Source organism: Rhodamnia argentea, chromosome 9 (genome assembly GCF_020921035.1).
Source record: "Rhodamnia argentea isolate NSW1041297 chromosome 9, ASM2092103v1, whole genome shotgun sequence".
In the NCBI taxonomy this organism is placed as follows: Eukaryota; Viridiplantae; Streptophyta; class Magnoliopsida; order Myrtales; family Myrtaceae; genus Rhodamnia; species Rhodamnia argentea.
The window spans coordinates 7,208,737-7,223,704 of NC_063158.1; the positions used below are offsets into that span (position 1 = coordinate 7,208,737).

The 14,968-nt window shown below is 39.2% G+C and overlaps 2 protein-coding genes across 3 annotated transcripts; one reads left to right on the forward strand and one right to left on the reverse strand.

Annotated features, from left to right (window-relative positions):
- The first annotated feature begins 278 nt into the window (after nucleotides 1-278).
- LOC115744347 (glutathione S-transferase zeta class-like) lies at nucleotides 279-4,802 on the forward strand. 2 transcript variants are annotated; one of them, XM_048284881.1, is made up of 10 exons: nucleotides 279-530; nucleotides 662-704; nucleotides 886-942; nucleotides 1,116-1,201; nucleotides 1,439-1,510; nucleotides 1,761-1,814; nucleotides 1,887-1,962; nucleotides 2,963-3,024; nucleotides 3,633-3,692; nucleotides 4,437-4,802. In XM_048284881.1, exons 1-10 carry the CDS (start codon nucleotides 507-509, stop codon nucleotides 4,533-4,535), a joined length of 633 nt encoding a protein of 210 aa, XP_048140838.1. In that variant the 5' UTR covers nucleotides 279-506; the 3' UTR covers nucleotides 4,536-4,802. The 2 variants fall into 2 exon arrangements, with proteins under 2 accessions (XP_048140838.1, XP_048140839.1); XM_048284882.1 differs by lacking the exon at nucleotides 1,439-1,510.
- Nucleotides 4,803-5,017: 215 nt separating this feature from the next.
- On the reverse strand, nucleotides 5,018-14,903 carry LOC115744342 (transducin beta-like protein 2). The gene is made up of 10 exons (XM_030679461.2): nucleotides 14,555-14,903; nucleotides 13,881-13,986; nucleotides 12,524-12,584; nucleotides 12,157-12,452; nucleotides 10,989-11,128; nucleotides 9,135-9,209; nucleotides 7,871-7,961; nucleotides 6,775-6,978; nucleotides 5,887-5,931; nucleotides 5,018-5,532 (listed from the first exon to the last, which is right to left on the reverse strand). Exons 1-10 carry the CDS (start codon nucleotides 14,765-14,767, stop codon nucleotides 5,447-5,449), a joined length of 1,317 nt encoding a protein of 438 aa, XP_030535321.1. The 5' UTR covers nucleotides 14,768-14,903; the 3' UTR covers nucleotides 5,018-5,446.
- Nucleotides 14,904-14,968: the final 65 nt, after the last annotated feature.

The following is a 14,968-nucleotide window of genomic DNA, read 5'->3' on the forward strand; positions in this document are numbered from 1 at the left end:
ACGTTGACAATAGGTCCACATAAGTGCCATTTTAATCTATTGGTATGATAACTATTGATGTGGCAGTCAGCTATCATTATTTCCGTTCACCACTGATCATATTAAGGAAAATAAAACATAGGAAACGAGATTGTGTGGTTGAAATTCACCCATTATCTTATTCTCTCTGTCAATCAAGTGGTCAAAAAAGTATATTTTGATGTGTATTTTGGATGGTTGTCTTTGAGCTTAACGACAGGAGTGGCATCTAATCTTATTTGTTTCAAAGCCCTGTTCTGGCAAATCGAACTGAAAATGAACCACCTCTGTTCTGTCTCTGGTTGAGCTCGAGCTCGCCATCTTCTGCATGGACCATTGCTTGGGCGTGGATTAATCCATTCAAAGCTCCATCCTCCATTACTAGACCTGCATGTGATTGTGTGAAGTGAGAAATATATCTACAGGACGATCCCCTGAAACCAAGAACTCTCTGCCTCACCATCACCTTGATCATCACTCTCCATCTCATGGACATGGATACCCACAACCAGGTCTTGCCTCTGTGCTCGAAATGTTCCTCTGAGAACACCCCCCATTTGGAAATGCAAATGAACTTCGATTTTGGGGTTTTCTTTTCTCTGTTCTTCTTCAGGGGAAGCTCGTTTTGTATTCCAATTGGCAGAGCTCTTGTTCTTGGCGCGTGCGCTTCGCGCTGAACCTTAAAGGTCCAGTTCTTTTTCTGTTCTTGTTTTGGGGTGTGAGCTTCTTGTTGTTTCTGGCATTATGATCAACCAGTTGTTGAAGCTTATAATCTGAAAGTAACCCTGGAAGTTTGCAGCCGAAATAATGTCAAAAAAGACCTTCTTTTGATGATGTTTTACAACTTGATTCTTGGTCGGTGTGTAGGGATCTCATATGAGTATAAAGCAGTCGATCTCAGGAAAGAAGAGCAATATACTGCTGGTAATTTCAGATCCTTTCTTTTAGTTATAGATCAAATTGTTCGCGAGCTTTATGTAGGTAGGCCTGAGAGTGACAATGTATGCGTAATACCTGTTGGCACGATTACCTCAAGTCTGTGAAATCTAGTGGAGTATTCTCTAGCTCTGATAGAAGTTGTGTGCTTGATTTTGCAGAATTTGAGAAGTTAAATCCTATGTACTTCGTTCCAGTATTGGTCGATGGAGATACCATGGTTTCAGATTCTTTTGCAATTTTGCTGGTGGGTGTTATTTAGGCTATGCAGCAGAGTTTGCAATAGACGAGTTGGATGGACGGGTAACTTAGGAGTACCAATATGTATGAGGTCAACATTTAGGAGCCTTGAAAGAAGCTCCATACCTCCTTTTTCAACTCGATGCATAGTTTCCTAGCCCTTTTGCTTGATTTGATCAGTCTGATTGGATTGAGTGCATTTTCATTTTGAATTTTTGCTAAAGCACGTGTTATCTTTGTTCAGTATTTGGAAGAAAAGTATCCTCAGAAGGCTTTGTTACCTCGCGATCTTCGATTGAAAGCTCTTAACCTCCAGGTCATTTTCTTTTTTGCGCATTCCATTCCTTTAAAGCTGAAGTTTCCCGCAGATTTTGAGGATCATGTACACGGAACTTCAGACTATCTGCTGGATTACGCATGATCATAATTAACTAGATGCGATCTTCCATCGTTGTGCTCTCCCTTCGCTTAGCCTCTCCGTTTTGTCACTTTACAACAGACTTCAGATTCAATTTAGTAGGTGTTTTCAGTAGAATAATGACTAGCATTGTCATTTGTTTTGGCAGGCTGCAAGTATAATCAGCTCGAGCGTACAACCTCTTCAGATGCTGAATCTGCTGGTATAGTTCTGTTTGTAATGCTTTCTCTTAGGACCAAAGAAGTCTGTGAGATGCATACTTTCTTTTCTGCAGAAGTACATTGAAGAGAAAGCTGGCCCTGAAGAGAGGCTATCATGGGCTCGATATGTAATAGAGAGAGGTTTCCAAGGTAAATGTCTCATTAAGACTGTACAAAGTGATCTCTGGAACTAACTAGGAAGCATGAGAATGGACCTCGAATTTTCTCTCCCAAAAGTAAAGTTGATGGATGATGCATTTGATTCAAAAAGTATGCTAAGTACAAGGACTGTTTGTTCTAAACTTGAGGAACACTAGGCCATGCTTGCAGTTCCCCCGTTCCAAAGCATTAGTAATCACTTGGGTGTAATCAGAGTCCACCTTCAGTTAGGAATGAAGCACACTTTGAGCACACGGTGGAAAACATGATTTTCGAGTTGCTCACAAAACTTAGAAATTACTTTTTCGACACTTGATTGAATAAGCGGCAGCAATGATAACAGATACCTTTGGTTCATTGACATTAGCAGTATAGACTCCACCCCTCTGGCTTGTCTTCTCCTTGTAGTAATCTTACCAGTCTATTTGCATTTGTTCACTATGGTTACAGCAAGCCTATGACAAATGCATATAGCATGGTTTAAATGATGGCATTGTTTAATTCTGTCATGTACCCTCATTCGAAAAATTGGGCGCCTTATAATTTTTTAATATAGAAACAACACAACTCGGACCATCATTTTTGAAACACCACCTAAAGTGAAGGCTAGGCACTCTTTTGAGGCTTAACAATCACAAGATCATGATGAAAACAGCTTCAAGTTAGACATGGATATTGTGTAGATTTTACCATACATAATTGCAATGAGATTTTCACATTAGCAAGGCATATTTATCGGGTCAGAAAATTGGAAATCCAAACTGAAAGAGAAATAAGAAAATGTAGAACCGTCTAGTTTGGTGCTTGGAAGAGAAGAAAAACTGAATGGCTAGACATGTTCACAATAATTCTGGTCACAAACCTATCTTGTTTGCACCTTAAATTTTGTTGTAGTCTCATGAAGTATCAATGGATATTAGCAACATATGCCTGTATACCAAGCTGCAGATGTTTCTTAGCTGTGAATAAGACCAGTTTCCTCCATGTACAGCTCTCGAGAAGTTGCTAGAAAATGTTGCGACCAGATATGCCACTGGGGATGAAGTCTGCTTGGTTTGCTTCTGAATCTTCACATCTTATCTTTCCTCTCCTGTCTTTTTGTTTTTTGTGTCTCTTATTCTCTACACCAACGCTATGGACTGAAAAGTATCTATGTGAAAGAACATTTAGACTTAGATGCATATACTTCGTAACAAGTATTTTGGACTTGTAAAAGTAATTGTCAATTGTCAAAATGTGCTAATGAGGCAAGGTAGCTGGCAATTGCTGTCCTGCCATGCTATTTGCTCTCGTTTGTCCACCAAGAAGTATGATTCTTTACTTGATATTGTTACTCTTAGTTTGCCATGCGTGCTGGGAGCCAAAGATGAACTGCATCTTGATTTCCCTCTTCCCACTTCAACTCAACAATCGATTCTCTTGTCGTGTTTTTGTATGGGACTTAGATCCCCGTATGAAATGTGAGCGGGGTTAAACTCAATAAAACGATGCATCAGTAGATTAGAATAATTTGTACGAATATCCCTTCTCCTGACGTCCTTCTTTTTGAACCAGTGATTGGATTTGACTGATGTAAATGTTGCGAATCCCCTGTTACTATTCTTCCTTTGTCAAATTTTGGTGAATGCAGTATTAACAACCTGAGAATGTATGTTCTGCAGGCTGATGTGTTTTTGGCCCCACAAATAGGTGCTTCTACCTTGAGATTTCAAATTGACATGGTGAAGTTCTTTCCCTGTCTCTTTGTCTATGATCAATTCACTTTGAGTTTGCTATTATGGTTCCTGTTTCTTCCTCGTGGTCATTCGTATGTGCACATTCTTTCCTGCATATAGCGAAGCATCTCGGAAGAATTTTCAGTGAAAGCATTCTCTTGCACGAAAGATTTTTCCGTGAGTACTTAATGAGACTGATTATATACTATCCCACCTCAATTATGGCGCAATTTACATAGGCTATTCCTTGGTTTTCGAGAACTAAGGGAACGCCCATTTCAGACATGTTATATATACTTCTCTTTTATGAAGAGAGCAAATGTAGATAAATTCTGCTTAATGTTGTACAAGCATGTTGGTGCCACCCCTTTAGAAGATTTCATCTTTGGGTTTAGTTGTCTCGCCGAGAGAACTTTCACATTTCAAATAGGGCTATAAAGATCTTCAGACGAGAGGGCCTTTGCCTCTCAATTCACAGTTCATAATAGTTTGTGAACCTACTGCCATGTATCGCAACTATAGATATGTCTTGCAAGCAAAAACATCTGAAAATATGTTCATGACGCACCTCGTGACCGAGACATCTTTATAGTATGGTACCGCATGAGGGTCTTCTAATGACGCACATTGTGTCTTGGAATGGTTAATGTCAGAGCTCTGCAATTCTCGAAACCCATCGGTGCTGGATTCATGGATAGAACATCCATTCATGTTGACTCGTGGATTGAACATCCACATTCTTTGTTGCAGGTCAAGTTCCCTACTTTGAGGAGGATACATGAATCTTACAAGACTTTGCCGGAATACACAGCATCATTACCGGAAAGTCAACCTGATGCCACGATCTGACCTGGGTATCTCCTTCCCAATCTCAAAGTTCGAAGCCGGAAAGTCTGATGATTCTCATGGTCAAAAGCTCTCAAATTGCCAGCCTCATCTTTGTGATGAGGCTCATTCTCTCACTTTTCATTGCACATTCTGTATGCTTATGCCCCGTTGGTGCTTTGCCCTTAAGTTTTAGGTCGGTCGTGAGCTGATTTTTAGAGTTTTTTTTTTTGTCAATTTCTCATCAAGGTTGCTACTCTAAATAATACAGGGTTGTGTAGTTTCTTTCCAGAGTTGCTGTCAAGCAATACATAAGTGCCATGATTGGGAGAAATTACTGTGAACTTTCAGAGAGCAGCGCTTCTCTCCATAGTGCTCAGAATCAATCGTGATCAGCTCAAATTAACAAATACGCAGTCAAGCATATAGATTCTAGCATTCTACGGGAACTGTGTTCAAACTTGCCAATGCAAATTTGAAAGTGAAATAATCCCGTCCCAAAAACCAAAGGAGAAAGCACTTCATTCAGCCGACCAGATCGGTGTGGCTCAGATAGATTAGATTGTCATCACCTCGCAGTTCAGTCACCATCGCAAGCACAACCTTCTCACAATCCCCCCAAAGAAAAGACAAATAAACAGAAGAACTACAACAAACTCTTCTTGCTTGATCCTGTATTAGGCTAAATTTATTGGCAAAATTTTCAAATAAAGACAAACGATGTTGAAGTATGATCTGTAGGTCCGGATGCTGTCAGGACGTTCCATATGACACCCTGAGGCTCTTGGTGGAGAGCAACAGCTGCTACTTTTGGTTATCCACCAGCTTGGAGATAAGTTAGAACCCCATATTGCATCTCAAATGGCAAAGCATATTCGTTGGAGCAAGATTTTCTTTGTTCTGATGCTGAATATCAGTTTACCGTATTAACTTATCTATGAGGTTTGGAGTGCTGGGGCTGCCCAAAGCTTCACTTTTTTATCAACACTGGCAGTCGCCAAAACATCAACCCTTCTATCACCTGAGAGAGAGAGAGAGGGAGGGTCAAAAGAAAATAAAAAAGAAACAGGTAACTATAAGCATCTCTGTCTACACATATGGTAGTGCATGGATAGAGACTAGCGGAAGAGTTGAAGCAATTCTATGCTCTGGTCAAGATAAGGATGTATTCTTCCAGTTCTCTGTCTGAGAGCTATCTCACTAATGCAGGCCCCAGTACGGTGTATCAATGTGCTTCTCTAACAAGTGAAATATCTAATACCCTTCACATATTCACAACAATGCTTGAATGCATCAGGTGAAACGCAGGCTCTTCAGGATCCATAGATTCATTAACAAGAGAAGAACAGTGCTTACTAGGCCTATATAATTTTACCTGTTTGAATACTCTGTGGTGCCCAGGACATGCATGTGATGTCACCTGCATTTAGGAATACTTTATGAGTGAAATTACACAACATTGACCAAAATGAAGAACTGTAAAACTCAACTAGGAATGCTGAAAAAGGTATTTAAGCCCATTAGCTGCCCCTGACAAGAATAGAGAATACAGCAGCCGGCTTGGCTGCTACACATAAAATCTTAGAACAATTATCATCTATCAACTAGTCTTATCATTTTAAGAAAAGTGCCCACTTATTGCGTCATGGTCATGGGTAAAGTAACAGTTCTCATTTCTTTTCATCCAATTCTTCAACGGAAAGATTTATCGACAGCAGTATTAACACAATAGATAGAAAGATTGGTTATAAACAAAGGAAAAAGTGGACAAGGAGAATGCACAGGAGCAAGCTAAAGCCCCGGGCAACTATCTCATTATCATTCACACTGCCCATGCAGTCTTTCAATATTTCTATGTTCCAATTCCAATCTCGAACAACACAGAAAGTAAAGTAGAAAATATAATGCCTTACATCTTCAAATTCACATTACAGGATTTTTATACTTAATCATTATATGTAAGCAAGAAAATATAGCCCTTAAGTTTTCCCCTTTTCTGTGGGGAGTTTGGGGGGATTGGGTAGGTTACTGTGAGCATATAGTGGTGACCTCCAACTAATCCCATTGACCAGTCTTGTTATTCCATCCACATTTTACCATCGCCTCACAAGTACATCAACACTGTGAAGCCATAGATAAAGGAGTTCTGCCATCTAGAGAACTGACATGAGTCATTTAACTTGACCATAAAATTTCATGTGTTACTTATTGAAGATCAAAAAGGAGGAAATGCTTCATGAAAATGTTACTGGCTGGGGCATACCATCATGAGCTTTTTCAGCTGTATCCAAAACCTTTCCAGTTTCAATGCACAGCCATTGCAACATTGAACCATGGGTTGCTGCCAGTAACTTTCCATCAGGGGATAGACTGAGGCGATCATAGTGTAAAGTAGCACCACCTGAATCGTGCAATGGGATTGGAAACACCTTTAAAGTCTTTGGATCCTCATCAAGGTGATATCGAACTTCAAGGAATAAAGAAAGAAACTTTAGAACTAAGAAGTAGGAAGTTGAGAAATACTATAACAAAGAAATGTGATAAAGCCTACAAGATATTATTAGCATCTCAGTCGGACAATAGGAAATAAAAATATCTAAGAAACTCAATACCTAGCGTATATCATATTTCTCAATCAACTAACGCCGCCTTCAGCAGATAAGAAGTTAACTTAGAGAAATATCCACTCCAATGACTCCAGGCAAAATACGAAAGTAAAACCCAATCAGCTGATCATAATTCTATCCTCAAATACTCTATTAGTTGTTTTCTCCGGAAGGCTCGTTTAACAAACGGATAACCTAGTAATTTGCACTTGGAAAGGCTCAGACTACCAAAAAGAATAGTAGAGACAAAAATCTGCCCATTTCTTCCCTCCTTTTCATTCCATGAGGCCACAAACCCAACCAAAACATTCAATTTCTATAGAAATTGGTGGCAGGAGTTTAATCAAATGAAGGACAAACACAGAATACAGTATAAACCCCCTTCCAGAATAGTTAATAAACTGCAGCTAGTTTATCTTTTGACAATAAGCCTACATGTCTTGTGATTCTTTGTGCAGTACACAAATTGTAACTTTGAGCATGCAGCCCATACTTCAATGTTGAACCAACTCATTATACCGTTCAGGAAGCATAAGAGACATGAAGGAGCCACTTCTCGCTCCCTACAGCATACTAATTGAATCCAAAAATGCAATTAATGCAACAAGGAGTAAACAGCAAGTAACCAACTTTGATATCTCCTTTTCCTGGTGCATTTTTAGCCTTGCCCAGCACCATCCCAACCAAAAAATGGGGGATGTATTTGACCTAGCCTCAGAAATGCGCAGTTAAACAGACTGGGATAGCACGTACCATTGATATTCCAAATTCTTATAGAGCCATCCTTTGATGCTGTAACTATTTGTTCTGAGTTTGGAGAGAAGCATAACCAAGTCACTGCACTCTAAATAAGTAAACAGGAATTTAAGAAATGAAAGTACGACCTTTAGGTATTGATACAATATTGTACCAAAGCACAATTACCACAGGAAATGAGGAGTCTTAACAAGAAAATATAGCTATCTGGAAAACTATAATATCATCTGAATCGAAGAAAACTTAGAAACAAGAAAAGTTGAAACAATGGGAAGTCCAATACCTCTTTCAAAGAGTTCTTATACCTGGCCAAACCAGTCCGTCAAAAACCTTAAACCTGATCCAAACAAGCTTTTTTGACTTTTGACATGAATCTATTCTTCTAAATGTGGGTTTTTTTCAATCTCACGGAATGTTAGGTTCTGCTTTATGAAGGGAACGACGCTTTATGAGTTGTTGCTATGCCACAACTTCAAGGACTTCCATGGCAAATGGCTGATGTGGCGATAACAAAATCAATTCTACATTATCAAAAAGAGAGGAAAAAGTGCAAGCCAATTATAGTTGGATATCGCTCGCATTTTGTGGGAGTTTAAAACAAATTAAACTCCAGCAGGATGGCTCGAGAAATTGTTAAGCATCAAGCCAAGGTAGGATATGAGACTGTTGCCCCGATTAAATCCCATGGATAACTCAATCTGAGAGGCAAGGAGAAATCTGAAAGAACTTATTTAGGGTCAATGGTCATGCGTAATGCGATCAGATATAAAAGCCACCAACATAGATCGGGCAAGGTGGCTTCTCTTGTTCCTAGGCAATGTATGGAAAATTGTATGCTTAGGTCAAAAGGCTAAACCCAACTCTGCCTGGTCAACGAAATTTCTTTTGATGCCAAATCCAGTTAAGCCGGAGTTCACTGCTTAAACCGAGTCAAAACCTGTTTTTGACCAATTCATGGTCCAAACAAAATGATGTGGCATTGATACAGGTAGCCAGCCAGTCGGGTCCAGTTTTAAAATACGCAATGTAAGTATTTACATTCCCTACACATGCATAGCATGGTTATTCCTTACTAAAAGACGTGACACTAGAAATTATCATTCCTGTACTCAAGATATGCTTAATTTCGTTTTCTCCACAAAGATTATAAGCAAAAGTAACGCGTCTCAATTCACGGCAGCTTGAATGAAACAGATAATTGAACGGAGAAGACACTTGACCAAATATAACCAAAGTCAAAGAACATTCATGGACTTATCACCTTGTGTCCCTTAAGCTGCATGACTTTTGTAACTCCCTTCACAGAACCATCTTTTGAATAAACAATCTCCCAGACCTGCCAAAACATATGCACGAGGTAAACATAACAAGAAGCATAAGACTGTGACATGGATGGCAGCACGTACCACAGCAGAGTGATAGACTATCTGCCTAATTTAAAAACTGCATCCAAGTTTTTTCAACAAAAGAAGCGGAGTGGTGCTTGTAAGCAAAGACTCTTATGAAGGGCTAAGTCTCAATCTGTTACTTACAGTCACATGTTCACCAAAAGCAAGAACACTAGGAATTCCGTTGAGACAATGAAGATACTACATTGTCTAGTTCCCAGTAGTGGCCGAGGAAACTAAACTTTTAGAATAGTATAATCAGAGGGGTAGTGATCTCAAAGTTCTTAATTGCAATTACTCTCTCCATATTCTAGTTCTTTCGATTGAGTGACGACGTTTTTGGGTGAGGGCCATCTTTTGATAGCTGACTCAAGGATGCTTCTATTCCAAACAAAATTTTGACTTAATATTTAGACGTTGTCATTTTTAATGAATATTATCAAAATGTTTTCAATATGAACATGGTTTGATCTTTTGATAAAGAGGCTTGTAAATTGGTTTTGATTTGCAAAATTGTGGCTCTTCAGTTTTCTTCATACTTCTAATTTAAGAACAACAAGACATGCATGAGATTTCTACATTTTACATTTAGTCATCAAAGACAACGTTTCATATTTCAATTCAAATACAGTCAAAAACAGTAGGTCTGTTATTTGTAGGCAAAAGGACACCTGGAGTGCTAATATTTGTGCACGGCGCTCACTTTAGTGTCAATATTTTTTTTCGATCACTTAAGTGCCAAATCGGAGAAAAAACGATCATTTTAATGCTAACGGCGAGAAATTCTGACCAACTAATTACGTGTCATTTATTTTTAATTGTTTAACATTACGTGGCAATTTTTTTAAAAAAATTAGTCCACGTGGACTTTTAAACTTAAAAATGAGTTACTTTTTTAAAAATTAACTTTAAACAGAAAAACAAGGTAAAAGACCACAAAGCTCTCACCGTCACCGCCCCACCATCGCCGGCAATGGCCAGCAAGGGTGGGGAATGGCCAAGGTGGGTCAACGTGGCTGGGCGAGGCTCGACCTCACAGATCTAGGCGAGGCTCGACCTCACAAATCTGGGCAAGGTCGGCCTCGCCATGGGTCTACGAGGCCTCGGCCAGGCCTCAAACTCGACGACCCCCCTCGGCCATCCCCTACCCTCGCCGCTGCAACTTCTATTTTTTTTTAAGCTTATTTTTAAATTTTTAATACAACCCTCCAACTCAGGAAGTACAGTCAGATTCTTAGGACCGAGACTATCTCAGCTCATATCGGTCATTTTAAGCGGTGTCTACAGAAAGCAGCTTTGAACATGACATTCATTCGTACCCAATTACATTAGAATTTTTTTATTAATTTTTAGCTTTTTTTATTGCTAATCGGGATCTTCCGACGAGCCACGTAGATGCCACGTAAGATTTCCAGCGAAGCTCACCGGAGTTGGCAATGAAATAACCGTTTTTCAAAAAAATTGACAGTTAAGTGATCAATATATAGGCACCAAAATGAGCGTCGTTCACAAATATTGGCACTCCAAGTGTTCTTTTACCGTAATTTGTATATAAGACCTATTCCTATCAGACAGCAGTAGAAGATGAAATATTGCACGGATAATATGCTTATCAGACACCAAACTAATGACGATTTTATAGACTGCAGCCACTATCAGACATAACCCAGATATACTATCCAAAAGAAGCACCATTTCAGCTGAACAATTAATCAAGGATGATTTACCTTAACATCGGCGGTAAAAGCTGCAGCAGCAATAAAACGGCCATTGGGTGAGATAGCAGACATAGTGTTCTTCAATTGATTTGTATCGACATTCCCCAATATCTTCCCAGTTTTTGCATGCCAAATTATGATGTCAGTTCCTGGACAGGATGCAAAAGATTACTGCAAAATAGAAAAGGTTTTACAAGCTCTAACACAATATGCTAAATGGCCATTGTGATGTTCCATCATGACAGTTGCTGCAAAGACAAGGAACTACATTTGCTGGTCATTCTTACAATTATGCTAGTAGTAATGACTGAAAATAGCCATCATCTTATACTTTACATTATTCTGCGACCTAATTAATAATCATATGAATTTGGAAGCTCCTACTAAAGAATTCAGAGATGTTAGAAACACAGACAGCCTCTTTGGCAATAGTAAGTTGAAAAAAGAGGAGGAGAGAGGACCACATAAATGAAGCAGAAAAGAGGCACCATGACACCAGTCAAAAAAGTAGCCAGAAAAAAAGAAAAAAAAAAAATCAAGCTCCTGCAATTTATCCCAAAGACTACTTTCTAAACAGCTTTAGATCCCTCCAAGAGGAAGTGTGAAACATTTTGACGCATAATAATTCATTGAACGACATTAAGTTGCACTCATCCCATGTGCAAATACATTACGACATAAAGGATGCTACAGAGACCACATTTAAGGCACAATGATTCATATGCCAATATTGATTCCTTCGCGTAACCTGATGGAACTATTTGTCATATCACTGATTCAAACTACGAAAATATGGGCAACATCTAGAAACTTTGCATTGAGATATTAATAAATACACTAGCTTGCACAAAAAATTGTTTTTGCATCAATTTTTTTTTTTTGGGTAGGTTTTTTGCATCAATTCAAAGCCCTGAAAGTTTGTCGTTTTCAATTTCCGCCCCATATAGGAAACAACCCTAGGGGGAGGACGATAAGACTTTCTCTGCACAGCCAGTTGGAGTGCATCAACTAAATGAACTAACACCAATCACCTTAACTTATGAAATCTCAATCTCAATGTTCTAACTCAACTATGTTTACCAGATGCAAGAACATTGGCTAGTCCAAAAGAAATTTGTGTTAAAACAAACATAAGATTGAGCTAGTTTAGGACACATTTTGGAGATAAACTCCGCACCTTCTGAACAAGATACAATTATTGTACTCCTATCGCCGTTGTCATAATTTGCAGTAGCCCCAGAAAGGGTCAATATTGCTCTCTGCTCGTGAACTTTGGGATGCTCCCACTTGATTTCAGGCATAGGTAGCTTAGTCTGCTGCTTATCGCTGTCTGAATTTTTAGGCTTCTCTTCTCCATACATATACAGAGAACAACCAGACAAATTTTGAGATGCCACAATTACCGATGATACATCATCACCAAATGCAACAGCAGTTGGATGGCCTCCAGCAGGCAAGTTAATCCTCAGAAATCTGCAGATGAGAGTTGTCAAGTGAAAAACTAAACAACCTGATCAATCACCAAGCTTGTCAGAGAGACATACTTAAAACTTTTGTTTGATGCATCATCCAACTTGAACACCCTTACAACACCATCAGCACAAGCTGCATGTAGAAACAAGTGATGTGTAAATAAGATCTCACATTAATAAAGCCGCTCAATAGTATTCTGTTTAAGCCACCCCCGATATCCTAAACACGAACACCGCATGAATTGGGGATGGATGACGCATTTTCTTTCCAGCAAAGAAGAATTTTTTTTTTTATATGAAATTGAGTACTAAGGATCCAAGTCCCCTTCTTTTGCATTTCACTTGACAAATTTAGATGTACTCTTACATCTTAGTAAAGCAAAAATAGGATAAATCTCAAAGTTCAAGAGCTGGCACTTTCATTTTGTGTCCAGTTGACACAAAAAGTTATAACAAAAAAGAGCATCCTACGCACATGTAAAGTAATGAACTTATACTGAATTGACTTGTATCAAAATGCAATTTTTCAGCATACTTGAAAGCAGCAATTTCAGATAAAGCACACAGAACACAATTTTACATTTTATGCTCAACTGATTGGACAGTATATGAGCAAATGAATAAGGATACTTCAAGATTTCCACAACAAACACCTCATTACATTTCACTCTTTTGGAGGTCGACCTCTCACATACCAACAAAAGAGCTAAAACCATATTCAGTAAGAAGGCACAAATAGAGAATAGTGTTTCTGTCACTTTTCTCTTCATAGCAAGGCCCTGGCAGAGAGCTCTTCTAACATATCAACTGAAACGAGGCAACGCAAAGCCTATACTTTTTTTTTCCTTCTTTAAAGAATGATGGTTAGGTGAATGAGATTAGATGGTTAATTCATGGTCTAGGATCTACCCAACTAGTTGCGCTTCCTCAACATCAAAATACATGTATGCTGAATGGAATAGAACAGAGTTCTCTCATCCTCCATAATAAACAACCAAAACAACTTTTAAGTAGCATTCCAGTGCTTCTAATTGACTCCCCTTTTTACTACTACTTATGACCACTTGTTTCCTTGGGTCACAGGGAGATAATGAGATTCAAACTTGGTTTCAATTTTTATGACCACTTTTCAACTAGCTTTCATCCACTAAGATGCACTTACATGCACTTATAGGAAACTCAATTCTTCTTGCATAAAGAAACAGTAAAAATCACTGAAGATAACATCAAAATAGTTAATTAGCATTCATTTAGTAAGGTGCAGCACATGAAATATGGATGCTACTTTACATGCTAATCAAAGAAACTTAAATTTTCAAAAGAAAACCAACTCACAGTGTGATTCTTCAACCTTGAGGTCACACACTGTTAAAATAATTTTCTATGTTTATTGATACCATATCTTCCAGTGTAAGGAACCTTACGTTACCTGTTGCCAAACTTTGTCCATCAGAAGCAAAACATAGCCCTGTGACTGAATCGCCATGACCTTTTAAAGTATTCAGATCCAAATGATGATGCCTCTTGTGTTTATCCTACATTCCAGAATTATCCAGCAAGCAAATTATACAAGCTACTATTGCATCGACGATAAAAGCTTAGCAACTTATCTTAAGAGAGACGGACAAAAAATCTGCAAAAGGAGATTAAACTCAAACGAATCTCCATGGATATTAGAAATAGTATGTCTGAACATTGCTTGGACACTCAGAACCTGCTGCATCAGAACATTCAAGTCGGTCCATCATTGACAGGCTCACTTTTTCGACACTCGTACCTCTTTTATCACTAGCATTACCGTAAGCAGAACAAAGCCAGCCAATGAAGATCCATAACAACTCGGTCATACTGCTCGCTGGACGTTTTCGTCCCCCAAAGCCCCCAAATCAAACAAATTAACTAGATTTAACCACGGAATCAGGTCACAGTTTAGTAATTTCCCTCTTCGCTTGTCGAAGATATCTTATCTTCATCCGATTGAAGCACAAAGAAAACACAACGCACAGTCAAGTTCCAAACACTAGCCTTTCCTTCACTAATGCTCCATCTCTATTCAGCAGCAACACCTGCTACCTCCGATATAGGGCAACAAAGCATCGGTACCTTATCAGCGCCATGAGCGTGGGACTTGGCGTGAATCTTCTTGGAGGCGGGCTGAGGAGGCTTCGACGGGTTCTTGGGATGTGGTTGGAGGTCCGCTTTGGCAATGGACACAACCTCGGATCTTCGCTTGCGGAAGTAATTGCCGAAGAAAATGAGAGCGATCGCAGCTCCGACCAGGAGCGACGACACCACGATCGCGACGGCGGAATCCATGCGTTTCCGAGCGGAGATGACCGATCGGAAAAATTTCTCAGCACCGATGAGATTTTGAAGCAGCTTCAAGTTCAAGAGGTTTACTCCGAACCGAGAAAAGAAGTAAGAAAATTCAAGGGGTTTATGACTTTATCTCATTCAGGGATAATTGCACACTAGCCCCCGTATTATAGTGCTAATTACAATCCAGCCCCTATCCTT

What these genes read in the sequence shown, in the direction of transcription:
- LOC115744347 (XM_048284881.1), top strand. Translation starts at nt 507, where the DNA reads ATGGACATGGATACCCACAACCAG. An exon ending in TTCAGATGCTGAATCTGCTG is followed by an intron (nt 1,815 to 1,886) that starts GTATAGTTCTGT and finishes TCTTTTCTGCAG; the next exon opens with AAGTACATTGAAGAGAAAGC. An exon ending in TGAGATTTCAAATTGACATG is followed by an intron (nt 3,693 to 4,436) that starts GTGAAGTTCTTT and finishes TCTTTGTTGCAG; the next exon opens with GTCAAGTTCCCTACTTTGAG.
- LOC115744342 (XM_030679461.2), bottom strand. Translation starts at nt 14,767, where the DNA reads ATGGATTCCGCCGTCGCGATCGTGGTGTCGTCGCTCCTGGTCGGAGCT. An exon ending in GCATCAAACAAAAGTTTTAA is followed by an intron (nt 12,453 to 12,523) that starts GTATGTCTCTCT and finishes TCTCATCTGCAG; the next exon opens with ATTTCTGAGGATTAACTTGC. An exon ending in AAGAATTTGGAATATCAATG is followed by an intron (nt 6,979 to 7,870) that starts GTACGTGCTATC and finishes TATTCCTTGAAG; the next exon opens with TTCGATATCACCTTGATGAG.